This window comes from Ochotona curzoniae, unplaced genomic scaffold, assembly GCF_017591425.1.
Source record: "Ochotona curzoniae isolate NIBS_2020 unplaced genomic scaffold, NIBS_Ocur_1.0 contig_1014, whole genome shotgun sequence".
NCBI classification, from domain to species: domain Eukaryota; kingdom Metazoa; phylum Chordata; class Mammalia; order Lagomorpha; family Ochotonidae; genus Ochotona; species Ochotona curzoniae.
Window position 1 is genome coordinate 3,720,823 of NW_024464920.1, and position 19,843 is coordinate 3,740,665.

At 53.9% G+C, this 19,843-nt stretch overlaps 1 protein-coding gene across 1 annotated transcript; it reads right to left on the reverse strand.

Moving 5' to 3' along the window:
- Window positions 1-9,500: 9,500 nt before the first annotated feature.
- LOC121162130 (keratin, type II cytoskeletal 72-like) lies at window positions 9,501-18,212 on the reverse strand. Its single transcript, XM_040988974.1, has 9 exons — window positions 17,778-18,212; window positions 16,548-16,762; window positions 13,431-13,491; window positions 13,019-13,114; window positions 12,356-12,520; window positions 11,721-11,846; window positions 10,840-11,060; window positions 10,563-10,597; window positions 9,501-9,688 (listed from the first exon to the last, which is right to left on the reverse strand). The coding sequence occupies exons 1-9, from the start codon at window positions 18,210-18,212 to the stop codon at window positions 9,501-9,503; spliced, it is 1,542 nt and encodes a 513-aa protein (XP_040844908.1).
- Window positions 18,213-19,843: the final 1,631 nt, after the last annotated feature.

The window sequence follows — 19,843 nt, forward strand, 5'->3', positions numbered from 1 at the left end:
CTGGAACAGCCTAATTTGGAGTTTATCTGTGCTCCTTAATAAGGGCCGTGGGGACTTATCCCCTTCCAGATCTCCAAGCTGTCTTTTTTCAGAGCTGCCTCTTGCTTGCTCATCCACCAGCATCAAGGAGCTGGGCAAACACCTGGCCGTTATCCAAAGGGGCCCTATCAGCACACCCCAGTTTTCCTCCCAAAAGACACCACCCCCATGCTGTCTTGTAGGGGCACCAGGATATCCACACCAGGGAAGAAAAACATTGGAAATGGCAGTGAACTCACCTGAAAAGGTGGCCCCCTGGACAAGCCTCCCCACTAAGGACTAGAGCAGCCCAGTGATGAGAGAGCCACCCTGCCCCCGTCTGTACATGGCTTTCTGGGGATCTCATCTGGGGGAGAGCCTGGCTTGTGGGGTGCTTGGTGCTGCCTTTGTGCAGCGAAAGTGTCTCAGGCTACTGGGCCTTCCTGTCTTGGGTGTTACATTCTGAGAGATGGAGCAGGGACAGGGAGGGTCCCTTGCTTCTCCTCACCCATCCCCTTAGGGACAGACACATGTTATTCCTGAGTTTTGTCAACCTCATGTATACCTTGCGGAGTCCCTCACACCAGCCCCCTTATAGCCCAGAGCATCATGGTAGAGTGGGGCACTAAAAAACAAACCAATAGATGAAACCTTCGTTGCAGATTTTCTTTGCATGCATTGGGAGTGGCTGTGCTGCTGGTGTCTGTACACCAGCTACCCAGTGCCATCCTCATGACTGCGGCCCTCACTTGCACCTGTACCTGCCCCAATGGTGAAGTAGATGACTCTCAAGAGGCAGGGGCACCCTCAAGGACCACAACAGCCGGGTTGCCCACATCCCTCCCCCTGCCCCGCAGCTCCAGGCATGATCCTGTCCACCATCATCAGGTGAACACTGCCTAGGGAGGAGACCGAACGGGACATCCTGCAGCCTGTTCTTCCCACTCGTGAGCGGTGTGGCCAGTCTGCCCTCAGTTTCCTGGGATGGAGCACTTCATTTCAGGAATCTCATAATGAGCACCACCACGAGATCACATGTGACCCATGCCAAGGATGTACTGAATGTGCCCTTCCATTCTGATAACCAGAAGATCGTCTCTGGAACCCAAGGTGGAGTCATCAAGTTATGGAAAAATCTGGATGCTTGCAACTGCCAGGATGAGAGGTACATGGGCATCTTGTGTCCACTTGTCACTCAACAGGAAATCCTGCCATCATCATTGCCTGGGGCTGAGCAAGCTGGTCAGGATGTAAAATCCAGCAAACAGCAAGCTTAAGAGCAGCCATATTGGCCGCCCGGGTAATCAGAACGCTGGTTGCAGCAGGGGAGCCTGCCTTAGGCAGGGGGTGGGAACAATGCCCTAGGCAGGAGCAGGTATTCAAGCCTGGGACACACCTGCAGCACTTTCTCCTTCAGAGTGGTTCCCTATCGCCCTGAGGCCATGACAAACAGACCCTGTCTCCCAGTCTTAGCCCGGCCGGAGGGCATGGAAAGACATCATTAAAGCCATGCGGCTTTCTGAGACAGCTGTGGGAAGGAGGTTAACAGGGGTGCTATGTCCCTTTGAGTGCAGCTCTGATGATGACGGGGAGCGGGGGACATTCCCTGGTCATCTGAGGTCCCAGCCCTTCAAGAAGCCTACAGAACAAGGAGAGGGATCTACACATGGAACAGAATCCAGGAGGCCACAGCTCGTGCTGGGAGCTGGGGGTGCCAGGCGCTCAGCCTGGGGTGGAGAGGTCCCCTCTGATAGTGGCAGCCATGGTCCCAAGTGAAACTGTGGACAATAGTGACCAAAAGCCTGATCGCTCCGTAGCAAGGCTGAGCTGGGACTGGCGTTCCCCAGCACCATGCTCTGAGGCAGACTCGCACAGCCCTCCTCATGGCAGGTGGGAGGCCTGGCGGCTGGGTACAGCCCAGGCCTGGGTCCCTTGTGTTTCTACTGTTCCATTTCAGGCTTTGGTGATAAGAAGGGCATGGGGCAAGGGGAGGGGAGGCTGCCGCTGAAACAAGGTCCCGCATATATTGCTTCTCAGCCTTTTGGCTAAGATCAAGTGCAGGGCCTTTACGTAAGCTGGCTTCTCAAGTTCAAGTGTCCCGCTGGGGTTCAAAGGCAAAGTTAACCCAAATGGGAACTGGCAGAGGGAAGGGGAAGGCTGGCGCTCACAAAACTCCCTGATCACCAACCCTTGGTTACAGGGCTCCACGGAAGAATGAACCATGATCCTGGATGCCCTGGCTTCCTGGAGCCAAGGTTTACATGTCTGTGGCTTGCAAAGTCTGTGCACAAGCCTCATCTACCAGGACAGCCAGATTTCTTATTGGGAACCCTGTCCACAGAGCATTTATGAAGGAGGGAGAGACACAAGGTGGGCCTGCAAGGCTGGCAGCAGCTCTGGGCAAAGCAGAAGAGATGGTCAGGTGTGAGTGAAAAAGCTCCAGACTGACTGAGCCTGTGATTGCTCAGATGCCATAGCAAAGCCCGGGAGCAGGGGCCACGGGCAGGGTAGCGGACGACTGCATCTCTTTGTATATTTGGAAATGTTCAACATGGGCTGGACGCTGCTCTCAAGGACACAGGGTCGTCGGCGTGACTGTTGAATGGTGGTGATGGCCAGGATGGTGATGGTAGTGGTGATGAAGAGGGTGATCGTGGTGGTGATGGTGGTGGCTGGCAGTAACCATGGTGACAGTGACATGGTGGTGAGGGCCAGGCTGGAGGTTGTGAAAGAGGAGGAAGTACAGACAGGAGGAGTTTCCTTATAACCATGTTACAGTCACTGCCTCACATAGAGGCTCCTCCTGTGGGATTCCTAGGAAACGTAATTGCAGGGTAATTGTCTCTGTTCTATGCAGGAGGATCTCCAACTGCTCCAGCCCTCTAATTAACCATTGCCTGCCCCACCCTGGTCCCTGCATGCGCTGCTGGACCCAGGAACGTCCCAGGGCTGAATCACGCTGACTCATCCTCGAGCCGCTACCGTGTGCTCAGCTGCATGCTACACGTGCCGTGGGCTGCCCAAGGCACCCCCTTCGCTCCCTAGAAAGATAACAGAGCTGGAGGAGATGGAATACAGGACCTGTGGGAATGGGTGTGCTGCTGTCTCTGCTGAGGTTCTCAGTCTACATGTCTGTATTGGATCGTGGACTTTAAGCAACGGCCTAAGACAAGCAGGTGCCGACACTCTGGTTAAAAATCAAACGGAACAGAATGGGCACAGGTAGAGGGTGTTGTGTAAGACGGCCCCACCCCACATCGGAGAACATGGGTCTGACTTCCAGCCCCAGTTATCGACTCTAGCAGGTACAGACCCTGGGCAGCTAAAATAATTGGGTTCCTGCCACTCACATGGGAGATTGGAAGTGTGTTCCTGGTATTTGGCTTTGGTTCTAATCATTGCAAACATTTGAAGAGTAAACTAGTGAATTGGAGCTGTGTGGGTGTGTCTCAAATAAATCATAAACTTTTCAAAATAAACAAGTCAATAAAATAGAACGAGAAACACTTGAATACCTACTTTTTATTAACCTTAAGTCTTCTCCAGCCTTGCATTTTAAAAAAGCAAAAATCAGGTTAAAATAACCGTTGGGCTACCTGAAGTGGGCATCTGGCAAGGCAAGGTCATCACCAAGACTGGCAGGTACATGTGCACTGGGGCAGTGAACAGCTGTGCAGGTTGCATGAGAACTCAGATCCCCAGGGAAAGGTGTAGCTGTGGGCTCTGTGGGCTCCAGCATTCCCCTTTCCTGCCACCTGCGGACAGTACAGAATCCAAAAAGCTGTGGAGGGCCCAAGGTGCGGGCAGCCTCGCAGAGCCAGGGTTTAAGGTCAAAGAGTGGTACGTGTGCTGCACAAGGACATCAGTGGAGGGCATGGCTGTCCCAGGAAGCCCAAGGAGCTGAACTCCCCTCATCCTGGATCAGAATATCCCTGGTGTGGTGAGAGTATGTTGCACAGGAGGCAAATATGTTGCACAGGAGGCTAATGTTTCAAGGTGGAGAGGGGCCCCAAATGGACATGACCTCTACTGGGCTTGGGCTGAGTCAGGTAGGCCCCTATCCCCTCGTCCTGTGGCCTTTTGCTTGCCCCCAGACATGGAAGAAAGCCAGATTCTGTAAATCAAAGTCATTCGCAGAGCAAGGAAGAAGGAAGCTTGAAAAACGCTCAAGGACAAGACAAAACCTGTGTCAAACCCATGACATCTATGGGACAGAAGCCGGACTCATTCTGACTGCCCAGACAAGTTTGAAAAGAGCAAAAGAGGCCTTTCTGCACCCTGTTGCAATCAAGGTAGCTTCCGTCCGCTCCTCTGCCTTTCTTTCTGTGCTTCTGCTGACAAGATAGCCCAGCTCCAGGAGCTTCGGGTCCGAGCCCATGGGACATGCAGCGTGGGAGGTGGAGAGCTGTTGTTGCCAGCAGAGGGTGCTGCATTCTCTGGCTATTGGAGGCTGCTCCTTTCCGAGTTCCTAAGACCAACTTGAGTCATTCCCTGCTCTGCCTACACACCCACCAGTGCCTCTTCTGCTCACTCTCATGCATGCAGGGGCCCTCAGCTTATTAAGAAAACCCAGATGGCCCGGCACGGTAGCTTAGTGGCTAAAGTCCTCGCCTTGCATGCACTGGGATCCCATATGGGCGCCAGTTCTAGTCCCGGCAGCTCCACTTCCCATCCAGCTCCCTGCTTGTGGCCTGGGAAAGCAGCCGAGGATGGCCCAAAGCCTTGGGACCCAGCACCTGCATGGGAGACCCGGAAGAAGTCCATGGCTCCTGGCTTCAGATCGGCGCAGCATCGGCCGTTGCGCTCACTTGGGGAGTGAATCATCGGATGGAAGATCTTCCTCTCTGTCTCTCCTCCTCTCTGTATATCTGACTTTGTAATAAATAAATAAATCTTAAAAAAATAAAAACACTGGTGTGGAAGACACTTGTTAGAAAGAGAGCAGCGGCCTTCCCCCTTGCCCAGCACCTCCCGCTTCCCTGGCAGCAGCAACACTGGAGAAGTCATGGCCTACTTTGGCCATAAGCTGCAGGACCCAAGGGCACTTTGTCCTGTGGGCAGATGTGGCCCATGGCCAGGGACCTCAGTCCTCCACTTGCTGCCCCTTACTGGGCCCTGGCGGTGGGAACTACCACCAGGTCTGCCCCAACCAAGGCAGCCTGGCTGCAGCTCCAGTGAAGGCCAAGGAGGCCTCAGCTTCCCTGGCAGGTTGCCAGCTCCTCCAGGCATGCCTGAGCCCCATTGCCCAGTCTCACCAGCTTGCTCAGGCCCTGCCCACTAGGAGACTTGCCCTGCCCAGTTTCCCTTCATCTGGCTCAGGGGTCTGCAAGCTGGTGCTTGGCCCTCCCTAGCTCTGAGGACTGCTCGTTCTCAGCAGACCTTGGCCTAGGTTCTGCCAAGTTCCTCCATTTCTCTCTCTCTGCCTGCTCAGCTCCCAGATGATGGACAGGCACCTGTGCTATGAACCCTAAGCACCACAGCTCCACCCACTGCCCCCCACTCCCTGGGCAGCCCCTTCCTGCCTGGATGCACACAACAACATCCAGACAAGTGCCGTCTTGCTCTGGGCAAAAACTCCTCCTCCTCCTTCTCTTCCCTGTGCTCTTTTTAAGAGGCCCCAAACCGGGTAACCTTCCAGCCACCCTCCCCCCCCCTTCATCTCCGGCCCCCTACCTGCCCCAGCCACTTCTGGGAGAAGCAGAAGGCACCTTCTAACCACCCCACCCCTGCTCCAGCTTGCCTCTGTGGCAATCACATGGTTCTTTTTGGAAAGACACGCTGAAGCAAATGCTTCCGTCTTCTGACCATGACTGTGAAGTCGGAGGCTTGACCCGCCCCTTCCTCTACCTGTTTGCAAAGTCAAGGCGCGGAACTGCACAGTGGGCTGTAATTAAGCCACATCATTGCTAATGACAGCCCTGCCTGTCTGCTACCAGCCCTGTCCAAACAGGAAGGAGAAGCCCAATTCCTCCCAAGCCTAGGGTGTAGCCCAGGCCTCAGGGGAAGGACAGTGGTGGGGGCCTGAAAAGGGGGACACCTGCTTCCCGTGTGGTGGTGGACTAGGGGAGGAATGGCCACCCCCAGTGCCCCCACCGTATAAATTGAGCCTGATGCTAACATCTGAAGCTCAAGGTTGGGGTGAGGGGATAGAGTGTAGTTTCTCCCTCGGGACCTGAGGCCACAGCCCAGACCTTCAGCAAAGTTCCCTCCTGTACCCCATGCTACAGAGGAGGGGCAAGGGACACAGCTCCAAGAACCCAGCCTGCAGCCCCACGCACCTGCAGAGGTACTCACGTGTGTCTGTGGAGGCCCAGGGGGTGTGACAAGAGCTGGAAACCACAGCCCTAAGAGGAAGGGATGCTCTGCTCCAAGGAGCAGGAGGTCAGTAGGGGCCCACTGGCTCCTGGCTAAGGGTAAAGGTAGGCAGCGTGGAGCCAGGATGGAGGCTCCATGTGCCAACAGGGAGCTACAGAGAGGGCTCAGAGCAACCACAGCAGAGAAGCTTCTGGAAAGTGATGGAAACAATGAAGACCAAGGGGACAGGGAAACATAGCTGTACTCTACTCAGAAATTATCCTGTCGGGGGAAGGCATGCTAATACCCCCAAAGGGGACCCTGGAGGTCCCTGGCAAAGGGCAGCTCACATTCCCGAGCCACCAGCACCAAATGGGGCCCAAAGAGCTTATTAGGATCTGTCCATCTCCACCAAATCCTGTCTCTTTCGCCCCTTCCTCCAGAAGGTTTTCTCAGATTGTGTCCAGCCTGCCACTGTCCTTCCCCTGTAGACCCTTGGCTGTGCCCTGCAGGTGCTCACAGGCCTGGAACACCTGCTGCCTAAAGATGAGTTTGCAGAGGGTTCCACCTGTAGCCAGGGCTGGGTTGCACACGGTACAGGCAAGAGGGTCGTGGTGGGGCCTCTGGATTGGCAGAAGAATCTGGGGCACGCTGGACCTCTGGCTAAGGGGAGAGGTCAGAGGGGACAGTGATGGGAAGCAGCAGCCAGGGCCCAGCCAACACAGAGGCGGGGCCAGCCTGGGTACAGCCAGGGAACTGAACAGCCTCCCACAGGCTCAAGGTTGTGCAGGAAGCAGAGCTAAGGGAATGGAGGTGCAGTACCTGGGGACGATGGCAGAGGGCAGTGTGTGCACAAAATAGAGGCAGCACTGCCCAGAGTTTTCCAACTGGGATAGGAGCAGCTCATGACTGCAAGGATGGGTGTTCAGCCCCCGACATGGCTCATCTCATTTTCTTAGGCCAGGTCTCTGCTGCTGGTAAGCTCAGCCGGTAAGCTCATAGCTCCCTCAGACACCCACTAACCCTACATGCTGATGCTGCCAAGTGGCAACAGACCACAGAGCCACCCAGCAGAACGAACAGTTCCTCCCGCCCAGCACTACAAGTGCCAGGCAGTCCTGTGCGGACACTGAGGTAGAGGACAGCCCTGTGACACTGGCCGTGCATGCAGCTGTGGTTTGGTTGACAATGGCAATGATGGCTGATGACCCGCCAGACACAACAATTTGAACAAGTACGCACACACGCAAGCCTCACGCCTTAGGGTGAAAACAAAACAAAACAAAAAACCAAACCAAAACAAAAAAACTTCAGCCAAAAGAAGAGGAGAGCTGGGTTGAGTGGTGACAGGAAAGGGAGGAAGTGACAGAAGGAAGAGTTGAGCGAACCAGCACAGCGGGTGGCAGGAGAGGCAGCCCATGCCAGGCCAGCTGCAGCAAGCAGCAGTCCAGGCGTGGTGCTCTGTAGCAAGGCCAGAACACCTGTCTCCGTGACCACAGTTCAGAGCAGGTGACAGAATCTCAGCTACTGCCCAGTCTCAGCTACGGCCCCTGCCTACCCAATTAACAGGGCAAAGCCCCCCCGGGTGGGCCTGCATCCAGCAACTACGAGTGACACACAAACTCAACAGACCCCACACTGAGACCCAAAGTACAAGCAGGCTGGGTCCTCGCCAAGACTTGCCTTCAAATTTGATTTCACACAAGGCAGTACTGGGATGCGTGACCTAAAAGATTTGCGGGTGGGGATACTGAAATAGATTCACGTGAGCCAGGCACAGTGGTGTAGCACACTAATCATCCATCTGCAGTGCTGGCATCCCGTATGGGCGCCTGTTTGTGTCCCAGCTGCTCCCTGCTTGTGGCCAGGAAAAGCAGTAGAGGATGGCCCAAAGTCTTGGGACCCTGCACCCACATGGGAGATCCCGAAGAAGCTCCTGGCTCCTGATTTCAGATCAGCTCAGCTCCAGCCACTGCAGCCATTTGAAGAATGAACCAGTAGACGGAAGCTGTCTTTCTCTCTCTCTCCTTTCTCTGCAAAATCTGGCTTTACAATAAAAACATAAATCCTTTTTTAAAAGATTGACGCCTTTCTCTTTCTCAAGAGGCTGGCTGAGCTTCTGTGGGAAGAGGTTCTAGTGAGAACTGTGGGCATGGAACCTGCCTGGCATCTCCCCCGCTCAGTCGTGACACACACACCCCCTCTGCTTCCCACCATGCTGTGACGCAGCAACCAGCTCTCTAGGGCGCCATGCAGGTGCTGTTCCCAAGCCCTTCAACTTTCAGAACCACGAGCCAGATTAAGCCTATCTTCCTCCCTCCCTCCCTCCCTCCCTCCCTCCCTTCCTTCCTTCCTTCCTTCCTTCCTTCTTTCCTTCCTTCCTTCCTTCCTTCCTTTCTTTCTTTCTTTCTTTCTTTCTTTCTTTCTTTCTTTCTTTCTTTCTTTCCTTTCTTTCTTTCTTTCCTTCCTTCTCTCTCTCTCTCTCCCTCTCTCTCTCTCTCTTTCTCTCTTTCTCTTCCTTCCTTTATTAAAAAGACCAAAATAACCATATTGGTCAGCCAGGGCTCATTTGAAGCCAGGAGCTTCTTGTAGACCTCCCACGAGGGTGCAGGAGCCCAAGGACTTGGCCCATCCTCTCATGCTTTCCCAGGTACATTAGCAGGGAGCCAGATTGGAAGGGAAGCAGCTGGGACTTGAACCCCCCATCCTCATATGAGATGCCAGCTTTGTAGATGGTTTAACCCACTGTGCCACAATGCTGGGCCCCCTCACTCCTTTATTAAAACAATCCAGTCACAGATACTCTGCTATGGAGACAAAATGGACAAAGACATATGGCTTGGGTGATTTATTGCAGAAGAAGCAGAGAGCCAGACACAACACCAACCAGAGGCCATCAGGGATATGCTGCCCTTGGCAGTGAAGACCTAAGAAGGTGAGCCTGCTCCTGGGAGCCCCTGGGGTTCTGCATGTGAGCTATGACCACCGACAGTGTCTGAGCAAGAGGTCACAACCACGGGGTGGGAAGCAGGCCTGGACTTCCTGTGAACACAGCACAGAGGTGACGGCATGGAGGTAGGGTGACTGACAGAACACTTTCTGAGTTGGAAAAGGGCTAAGGGGGCACAGAGAAGAGGCGGGGAGGGACGGGGCTGCACCCTCCACCCCTGGAGCCGAGGGTCTGGGCCTCATCGGGGGCCCTTCTTGGCTGCACTGCCGCTGCCGGAGGTCCTGCCCAGGGAGTCTTTGAACTCACTGGTGCCACCGCTGCCCTTGGTCTTGATGTCCGCTGCCACGGGCTTGTAGGTGTATGTGCCAGGGCCGCCAAAGCCCATGCTGAAACCAGCCCCTGCGGCCACACTGCTGCTGACGACAGCTGGAAAGGGCAAGAGTAGACCCCAGGCCCTGGTCAGGGTCCCTCCCTTGGCCCTTACTACGTCTCCACCCCCCACCCCACCATGATAGGTGGAATGCTTCCTGTGGGATGCTTTTGGTCCAACCAGAAATTTTATCTGCATCGATCATGCATGTCTTCACCTTGCACATACTTGGCCTCACATATCCCTCATACCCTTTGCCTCATTGAGATGGACAGAACCTGTTTTCTACCCAGGGTCTTCTATATGTACAGTATCATTCGCGAGCTATACAGAATTACCAAGTTAAACAGGAGCCCACTGAAGGTTGACAGAACTTCAAGTCCCACCTGTGGTTACCTCAGCCAGGCTTGGTTTACAACCACAGGCCAGGTGTTCACCAGCCCTGCCAATCCACCAGCTCCAAGAATTTATCCCCTACTGGGGACTAAACAAAGAAGGGCACAGCACAGAGGCCAGCTCATCCCGCTGCCAGAAATGGGGGTGCTGGGGTATCCCTTTCACTCAGCAACACTGCAGCTCCCCCAAGCCCTGTACAGAGCTTGGACCTCAATAAAGCTGTTTCACCTGTCCATTTCCATCATCCAGCCTCACAGTCCCCGGGCCCTCTCTTACTCTACCCCACAGCTGTTATCTGGGTCCTGGGCTCAACAGAGAAAGGACACAGCCATAACATGGCCCTGGCACATTTCACGGATGCTGTGTGCTTTCTCCTAGGCCGTGTTGCTCCTGCACCCTCGGCTTCCTGAAGCTTCCCCTGTCTGTCCTGGAACTCTCTTGGGGAATCTTGTTTTCTTTTTGTGTTATAGAACAAGAGAGACTCGAACCTGGTGAGGTAAGCCAGGGCACAGCAAAGAGCAAGTGGGTACTTACAGATGCTCACAGCGTTCGGATATTCACCCGACATTCTGTAGAGGGAGAAGAAAGATAAGTCAGTCCCACCTGAGAGACCGCTCCCTTCTCTCCAGGGACATCCCTCTGGCAAGGAACTGCTCCTCTCTGAACTGTGCCCTGCCACAGCCTCCTTCTTCCGCACACTTCCTGACACCTGCAGGCCAGTGGTTTCCATTTAAGGCATTCAGATCACTGACCATACCGGAGAACTGGGCCCCTAAACAGAACCACATTGCTCGCAGGTCGGCCCCCACACCTGCACTCCTCGCCCTCCAGCAGCTTGCGGTAGGTGGCGATCTCCATGTCCAGAGCCAACTTCACGTTCATGAGTTCCTGGTGCTCGCGCATCATCCGGGCCAGCTCCTCCTTGGCCTGCTGCAGGGCAGCCTCCAGCTCATCCAGCTTGGCCCGGGCATCCTTGAGGGCGCAATCACCCCGCTGCTCAGCGTCAGCCATGGCTGTCTCCAGGTTGCCACACTAAAAGATAGAGGAGTTGGACAGCTCACAGCCAAGCTCTGTGTCTGTCGTGGCTCACTCAAACTCTCTCACTTGCCAACAGCAAATGCTTTGAGATGCTGGTCCAACTTCATACCCATCCTGCCCTCAACTCCAGGCACAGTTCACCAACTCATGGGAGAGAGATGGGGACAGGCACTGCAAAGGTGGGCTCCCTGAGCACATGGCCCCTTCCCTCTCCCTGCTGGTCTGGAGTATCAGCTGGGAGATTCTAATTAACCTGTCAAGCTAGACTTGGCTCTTTGGTGTACAGGTTGTCTAAGGAGGGATGGTGGGAGTGTCTGTCTGTGTTCATCCAAGAAACCCACTGTGCTAAGTGTCTGCCCCCTGATCCTTTATCCTGCAGCCATGAACTTCAGACTTCAGAATTGCTGACAGTTCTACCAGCTTGCAGCTAGCTGTAGTCACATGACTTGCTGGGGCCCATGGGTCCTGCTGTGCATTCCAATCACAGCACCACATATGGAACGCTCCACCTGCCGCAGGTGCACCTGCCCTGCTCTCCTGTGAGTAGTAGACATCTAAGGAGGGGGTCGCCCTTGCCCTTGATCCTGCCCCATAGTCTCTGGCCTGACTGACTCTTCGGCAGCGCTGCCAGCAGATGTGTCCCCTAGAACTCGCCTGCTTCTTCACGTTCCCTATCTCGGAGCGGATCCTCTGAATCAGCCGGCCCAGCTCCGAGATCTCGGCCTTGGTGAGCTTGAGGTCATCCCCATGCTGGCCTGCCGTGGCCTGCAGCTCCTGGATCTAATGAGAGAGGAGAAGCACATGTCGGTGGAGAAATCACCTGTTCAGGAGTATCCAGCGGGGGGCGCCACCACCAGCTGCCCCACTCTTCAATCAGTGTAGGCACCAGTGGAGGAGTGGAGGATGGGGAGAAAAAAAATCGAGTGACAGCAAGGGACCAGCTGCAGGTCCTTGACTCCTCAAGCCTTCACTTCACATTCATGAGCCTCTGGTGCTTCTGGTGGCCCTTCATCGTTCTGTTCTCATCTCACCACAATTGGAAACATGATGAGACACTGGGACACAGCCTGCTATGCCCTCAGCTGTTAGCAGAAGTACCGAAGCCACACACACCCAGGCTGCAGTTGGACTATGCAGCCACGGACAAGCACCCCTGCAAGGCCCAACTCCAGGACAAGGGGTTCCCCCACCCTCAACCCACATACACCTGCAGCACACACATACACTGCTGGAAGAAGGGATGCCAGGTGTGGCCACGGGGCCTCGGCACACCTACACTCAGTGCCCACCTTGGTCTGGTACAGCGCCTCAGCCTCAGCCTTGCTCCTCTGGGCAATGTCCTCGTACTGCACACGAATGTCATCGATGATGCTGTCCAGGTCCAGGTCCCGGTTGTTGTCCATGGACAGGATGACAGACGTGTCGCTGATGTGGGACTGCATCTGCGCAATCTCCTGGGGACAGTGGGGAGAGGGGAGCCAGTTAGGGGGTCCCCCAGGGGACCACGTCTCCTGGTCATCCTGGGTCAGATGCCTCATTGACCTCTGCTCTTTGTCAGCACCAGTGGTTGCCAGACATGAGAATGAATGCTGTGGGCTTGCAGCCTGGATGGTAGATCCCATCCCCACTGTGCTCACAGGACCGCTCCACCCCCTTCCACATTCCCCTCACTATAAAACCACCAATGCCACCTGCCCCTCAAAGAATCAAGTCTGAGCTCCTCCCCAGGGCCCTGGGGGCCTTGAAGGGTCTCCCCAGGACCTCACTCTTCTCCCAACCCATTCTGTTCCTGCTCCCACCCATCTCAGGCCTCCAGGTCTCCACTCGCCACACCCCTCTTAGCACCCACCCACACACCCAGAGCTTCCTCTTTTTTTTTCCGCCCCCCCCCCCCCCGTGGGGAGCTTCCCTGATGGCCCTGGGCAGAATTCCCTACCCCACCAAGTCCTCACCCCTTCATAGAGACGCTTCAAGTACTTGAGCTCGTCGGTCATAGCATCCACCTTGGCCTGCAGCTCCACCTTGTTCATATAGGCAGCATCCACGTCCTGGGAAACACAAAGGATGGCCATGCTGTTCTGCCAAGGGGCCAGTTGCCTGCTTTCCCCCACCTTCCAGCCATAGGGGAGCCCCTGCAACCCCAGCCAGGCACCCTCATGCAATGATCCACTTTGTGAGAGCAGACCAGGTCATGGACAGGGGGACTAGACTGGCTCGGCCACAGGAGGTGCAATAAGAGGCTTTGAGAGCTGTGTGGCATCCCAGGCAAGGGACATGGCAAAGGACGCTAGGCAGTCAGCATCACAGGGCCCCTCTCCTACCCCACAGCCATTACCAGTGCCCCTCCTCTGTATGCCCCCATACCTTCTTAAGTACCACGAACTCGTTCTCTGCCGCCGTGCGCTTGTTGATCTCCACCTCGTACCTGTGTGGGCCGGGAGCAGGGAGGCAGCACGGATGTGAGCATCACTCAGTACCCCTGGGGCACACACACACTCAGCCTTAAAGTCATCTTCCTGAGAAAGCAGCTGTGCTGGAAGATGGGGTTCAGGGTGCACCTCCTACCTCCGGTTCACAAAAATCTTCCCTTGCCCTGTGCTGTATGCACCTTGACATGTGTCAAGGCTATGGACAGAGCCCTCCCAGGCACCACTCTAAAGCACTATTAAATTTATGTATTTATTTATTTATTTACTGCTTCACTCCATAAATTCTTTCAACAGTCACGGTGGGGCTGGACCACAGCCAGCAGCTGGAGACCCACTCCAGGTCTCTCACATAGGTATCAAGAATTCAGTGACTTGAGCCATTGCTGTGGGCTCCTGGGAGTCTGCATTAGCAGGAAACTGCACACAGGACTTAACCCCAGACAACAAGTAATGGCTCAAGTAGTTGGGTCCCTGTCATCCTTGGAGGAGACCTGAACTGACCCAGCTCTAAATGCTGCAAGTGTTTCCGGAGTGAATCAATGCATGGCAAATCAATTTCTCTCTCTCTCTCTCTCTTTCTCTCTCTCTCTCTCTCTCTCTCTCTCTCTCTGATAAATATATATGAATGCACAAAATGTTAAAAACAATAAGGATAAAAACAAAAATTTTACACATGCTGCAATTTGTTGTAGATGCCCAGTCATTTGAGACACTTGGAAATAGCCCAAGCCACAGAAACAAAACAGAAGGAAGGCGGACAGGGCTGAGGCTGGGTAGGGTGGAACAGACAATTGTTGCGGCTGAAAGGACCGTGTTAGCTTCCCAAGACAGAAGATCTGTGAGGTGGACGGTGGTGATGGTTCATCAGGGTGAAGTCATATAAAGCTACAGTGCTATTTCCTACAATGTTACAACAGGACATTTTATACTATGTGTATTTACAACCAAAAAAAAAATGATAGCTAGAAGGAATAACACTAGAAAATGGCTTTCTCTTGGTACACTTGGACACAAACAGTTCTGCCCAACTCTCCCTGCTGCAGCCCCACTCCCTGTGAGCTGGGCAGGTGCACGGCTGAGTATAGAAGCAGAGTGATGCTAACGAGCGGTTTAACACAGGAGTGGACCCATTCCTGAGACTGGCAGATTTCTCCGCTGACATTGAATAAACACGTGGAAAACCACTTTCATGACTCCCTGTGTATTCAGATGGAACTGAAACCTTACTGTCAAATTATAGCATCAAAGTTGCTTGTATGACACTTGATCTCTATCCCTTTTATAAAATAGGCATTCCCACCTCTTCTTCATAAAAGACATGCCAGTTTCCAAGAAAATTAGAAGGTTTTTTTTTTTTACCAGTTTATACTCTGTTTCATAAAATGCTTGGAGTTGTCATTTCCCCATATTCACTCCCAGAGACCAGAGGTCAGCACACACACACATGTGCAAAGAAAGCCATACTACAGACTTCATTAATCACTTGGAATCTCTAAAAATGCATTATAAAACACAACTGAAAGTTAAGCCATGAGAAAGTGAATGCTGCAATGCTGATTTAACTTGTTTTAGTACAGAATTGATGCATTAATTTATATTAGAATTACAGCATTTTAATCCTCAGTACTTTCAATAATCTATTCCTTCCATTAAAACCTATTTCTGCAAATCCCAAAGAACAGAAAAATGGACTAGAATTTTATCTCCTTCTAATTGTCACTGAACCAGTTGAGGGAAAATGGCTTCATTCAACTCACTTCAAAATATGTATTTCTGGGCCCAGTGCAGCAGCCTAGTGGCTAAAGTCCTCACCTTGCAAGTGCCAGCAACTGATATAGATGCCAATTCATGTCCCAGCTGCCCCACTTCCCACCCAGCTCCCTGCTCGTAGCCTAGGAAAGCAGTGGAGGATGGCACAAAGCCTTGGAACCCTGCACCCACATGGGAGACCCAGAGGACGCTCTTGGTTTCAGATCAGTTCAGCTCCAGCCATGGTGGCCAGTTGGGAAGTAAACCAATGCACAGAAGATCTTTTTTCTCTGTCTTTCTTTCTCTCTGTAAATCTGACTTTCCAATCAAAATAAATAAATCATATAATGCTTGCTACTTAGTAACCAAGATCACAACCGCTTTTTCTAGCTTGGATAACTCAACCCAGAGTCTTTAAACAGCTCACCTCAGCGCATTACTCGTTGACTGCACTAGGTTGCAGCCACTTGGATTTTCCACCATCCATCTTTAACCCACAGGGCGAAGTCTGTTCCAAAACTCAAAAACTGTACCTTGAACTCATGGACCTATTCTCCCCAGGGGCCCAGCCATGGATGCCTCTGCCCTGGGCCTCCTGGCTGTGCTAGGAGCCCTTCCCTGTCCCTTCTGGGACCTCCATGTGCTCCCGCCCTCATCTTCGCTCCACCCCACCTCCATTAACACTGTCTTCATTTGCACATTCTGCAAATGCTGGCTCAGCCCAGTCCCACCATGCATGTGTCACACGCCTCCTCCCTTGGGGTCTGCACGCAGGCTCAGATCAGCGGGGCACAGGGGAGAGGGCACCCCAGAACAGGCATAGACACGTTGAACGTGGAACACAAGAAAAAGCTCAGCTCTGGCCACCTGCGGCCCTGGAAGTCACCTGTTCCCAGACATCTGCAGGTCCCACAGAGTTGGAAGCCTTCCCTGTCCTCATGATTGGCTCCTCTCAAGGGGGAGACCGCCTCCGGTTCCAAACAAGCTTCTCAAGTCAAAAATGGGATCCACCCCCTCATGGAACAAGCTTTCAATACTACAAAACACATCCTGGGATTGGTGTGGCATGGCTCTTGCCTGGGAGCCACCACAGGGACCCTCCCCTGCAGTTCTGAACCCATTCTCCTTCTCTCATTCCTCCATCCCAAGAGAGGACCACACACTTGCCAGCCATCGAGAGCATCATTCAGGGTCTGTTCTCATGCTCAGTCCCAGTGGCACCTCTGCAGCTCTCTCCACCTGGAAGCTTCTGGAATGAGACCCTGGAGCACCAGGGTCCACTCTGCTCTCATTCCCTGCTCACCTCTTCTTGTAGTCCTCCACCACTTCCCGCATGTTGCGCAGCTCCGAGTCCAGCCTCACGCGGTCTCCCGACAGCGTCTCTAGCTGCTTCTGCATGTGGCTGATGCGGTTCTCGTAAATGGGCTCCAGGTTCCTCCTGGAGAGGTTCAGGTCCAGCTGCTGCAGCAGGTTCCACTTGGTCTCTAGCACCTGGTTCTGCTGCTCCAGGAAACGTACCTGCAAGCCCAAAGCCATCATGGCCCCAGAAGCCTCATGCTATTCTGCCTCTCAAGCACAGGGTGGGGGGCCTCACGTATTGGGGAGGGGGGTGATAGCAGGAAGGAGTGAGACTCATTAAAGGGTGGCTTTGACCAGAGCGCTGTGCTCATCTGGGTCTCCCAGACAAGAACTCAAAGCCCTCCTGAAACAAATAAGAAGGTAGGCTCAGCAGGGCAGCCATTCCATGTGTCCGCAGGTGACTTCTCTTTCTATAAGATGCAAGGGCTTTCTGAATAAACAGAATGGAATGTAGGCAGAACAGCAACTACAGAATGCCATGGATGGCACCTGGCAGCTGAGTACTCCCTCTAGGATCCCTGACTGCATTGGCTGGCAGGGTATCCACCAGCTGTGCCAGGCTCTGTCACACTGGGTCCCCCCATTTCCACCACAGGTGGAATACATCACTTCAAGCCCTCTGCTCCTCCCCTGCACCTCCTCTCACCTCCCTTCCCTTTTCCAGCAGGGTCCCCCTACTCCAGCCCCGACCCCCAACCAATGCTCCAGCCTCCTGGGCTCCTTTTTGAGACTCTCAATATCTTGGTTTCTTCTGCTGTCAGGCAGAGCAGTGGTAGAAATTCAAGTTGGGCACTGATGCAATAGAGGAATAGTACCAGCTGCTGAATGAGATTTCGGTCTATATCGTGGCCCCTTCATTCTTGGTCAAGTCCTTACAAACCCTTACCCTGTCATTTTCACACTGCTTGAGGTCCCCATCTCTGAATCTTCAGCCCTCTTACCGCCTGTGCCCCAATGTCAGGGCACATTTTGAGTATGCATGTGATGTTACACAGCCTGTCTGTCCCACCCTGACTGACACACCACCTTGCATCCTTCCTTCTAGATCCCTCCAGACTCGCCTGGCACCAAGCTCAGAGGCCATGCTGAGCCCATTGCATGGAAGAGGCGATGCTTATAGGGGCTGTGATTCTCCCAGGGTCAGAACGTGGCCCACAATGCTCCCGGGACCCACCTTGTCGATGAAGGAGGCGAACTTGTTGTTCAGGGCCTTGATCTGCTCCCGCTCCTGGGCACGCACCCTCTGGATCTCCGGGTCCAGCTCCAGGTTTAGGGGAGCAAGGAGACTCTTGTTGACAATGACCTGAGGGATGCCTCCAGGGGGACACACGCTGGGGCAGGAAGGTCCCAGCCCTGCGCTCCCGAAAACAGTGCCCACGAAGCCGCCCAGGCGGCCACCGCTCCGCCCGGCCCCGGCTGCAGCGCTCAGCGCCAGGCGCCGGCCGCCCCCCAGGCAGAACAGGCTCCTGCTGCCGAAGGCCGCTGAGGTGCCCTTGACCCCGGGCCGGAACGAGGCGGAGCTGCTGCTGAGCCGGCCTGAGACCACGGCTGAGCAGCCGCTGAAGCCCGGGCGCTCCCCACCGGAATACAGAGACAGCTGGCGACTCATGGTTGGCGTGGGACTGTGTGGGGTGATGCGGGCGGTTCAAGCAGTGCAGGCCAAGCGGGAGGTGAAGGTGCGGGCGGTGCGAGGCGGAGCGCGCATGCAGGAAGGGACACCTTAGCCACTCCGCTCCAGAACTGGTCAGCTCCTTAAATATCCGTGCACATCAGGGGGTTGGAATCAGCCTAATTTGTACGTAGGGAACCCCTTTCAGATCAGTATAAGCCTCTCGGGTTCTTCATTTGGAAAATTACCATCTACTCTTACATTTTTGTCACCCACCTGTGTCCCCCTATAAAATGACCCAGAACCCTGCATTTGGCCGGCTCACCTCCTGCATTATAATAATTTGCCGTCTATCTCTGCGTGCTGCCCTCCAATTACCAGGGTTATCCCAGCCAACATCTCAGAGGAGAACCTCCAGGGGGTCTGGCCAGAGGAGGTGTGGTAGGTGGATGAAGAGTCAGTGTGCAGACTGGTTCCACGGCAGACAGAACATGCACAAGATCAAGAACATTCCAGAGAATAGCCCCCTCCTCCCCAAGGAAGGGCTTCTGGAGTAAAGGGTGGGGAGGAAGCCCGCCCACTGCCAAGGGCTCTGGTCACAAAGGCCAAGGGTGATGTGGAGCCAGAGGTAAAAGCATTTCTGGAGGAAGGGTAGGGGAGACAGCAGGTGGGAGGGAGAACTGGGGGGGGGGGGGCAAGAAAGCTCAGCAGGCTGCAGGTGTGGCTTAGAAGGCAGCCTTTTTAAAATATATTGCTTTCCTTAATGTTGCTGTCCAGAGATTTCCTTATTTAAAAAAAAAAAAAAGAATTTATTGAATTTATTGGGTCTGGCTTGCTTGATGGCTCAACTAGCTAACCCTCCACTTTCAAGCACCGGCAACCCACAGGGTACTGATTCGTGTCCCAGCTGCTCTACTTCCCATCCAGCTCCCTGCTTATGATCTGTGAAAGCAGTGGAGAAGGGCCCAAAGCCTTGGGTCCTTGCACCCATGTGGGAGACCCAAAGGAGGTCTGGCTTCAGATTGGCTCAGTTCCTGCCATTGCAGCCATTTGGGATGTGAACCAGATGTGTTTATTTGTTTGTTTATATGTTTATTTAATTTGAAAAGCAGATTTACAGAAAGAAGAAGAATCAGAGATCTTCCATCTGCTGGCTCACCCCCTACCCCGCTCTCCAGCTAGCCACAACAACTGGAGCAGAGCTGGTCTGAATCCAAGCTTGGAGTTTTTTCCAAATCTCCCAGCTGGATGCAGAGGCCTAAAGACTTGGAGCCATCCTCTGTTTTTCTCCCAGGCCACAAGTGGACAGCTAGATGGGAAGTGGAGCAGTCAGGACACAAACTGGCATTCATATGGGATGCTGGTGCTAGCAGATGGAGACTTAACCTAATACACAGTGCCAGCCCTAAATTCACTTAATTTTGAGAGAAGATACTCACTTGTCCAATCCTAGAATCCTCTGCCAGACCCCTGCTACTCTGGCATTTCTGATTGCTCTTCAGATATGGACGCTCGAAGATCAAGAGTCAGAGTTGGGCACTTGACACCATAGAAGCTTCCAGAGACACTATCTGTGGCTGAACAGGATTGCTCCCCTCCTGCTACAGTTGCCTCCCAGGTATCCTTTCTCT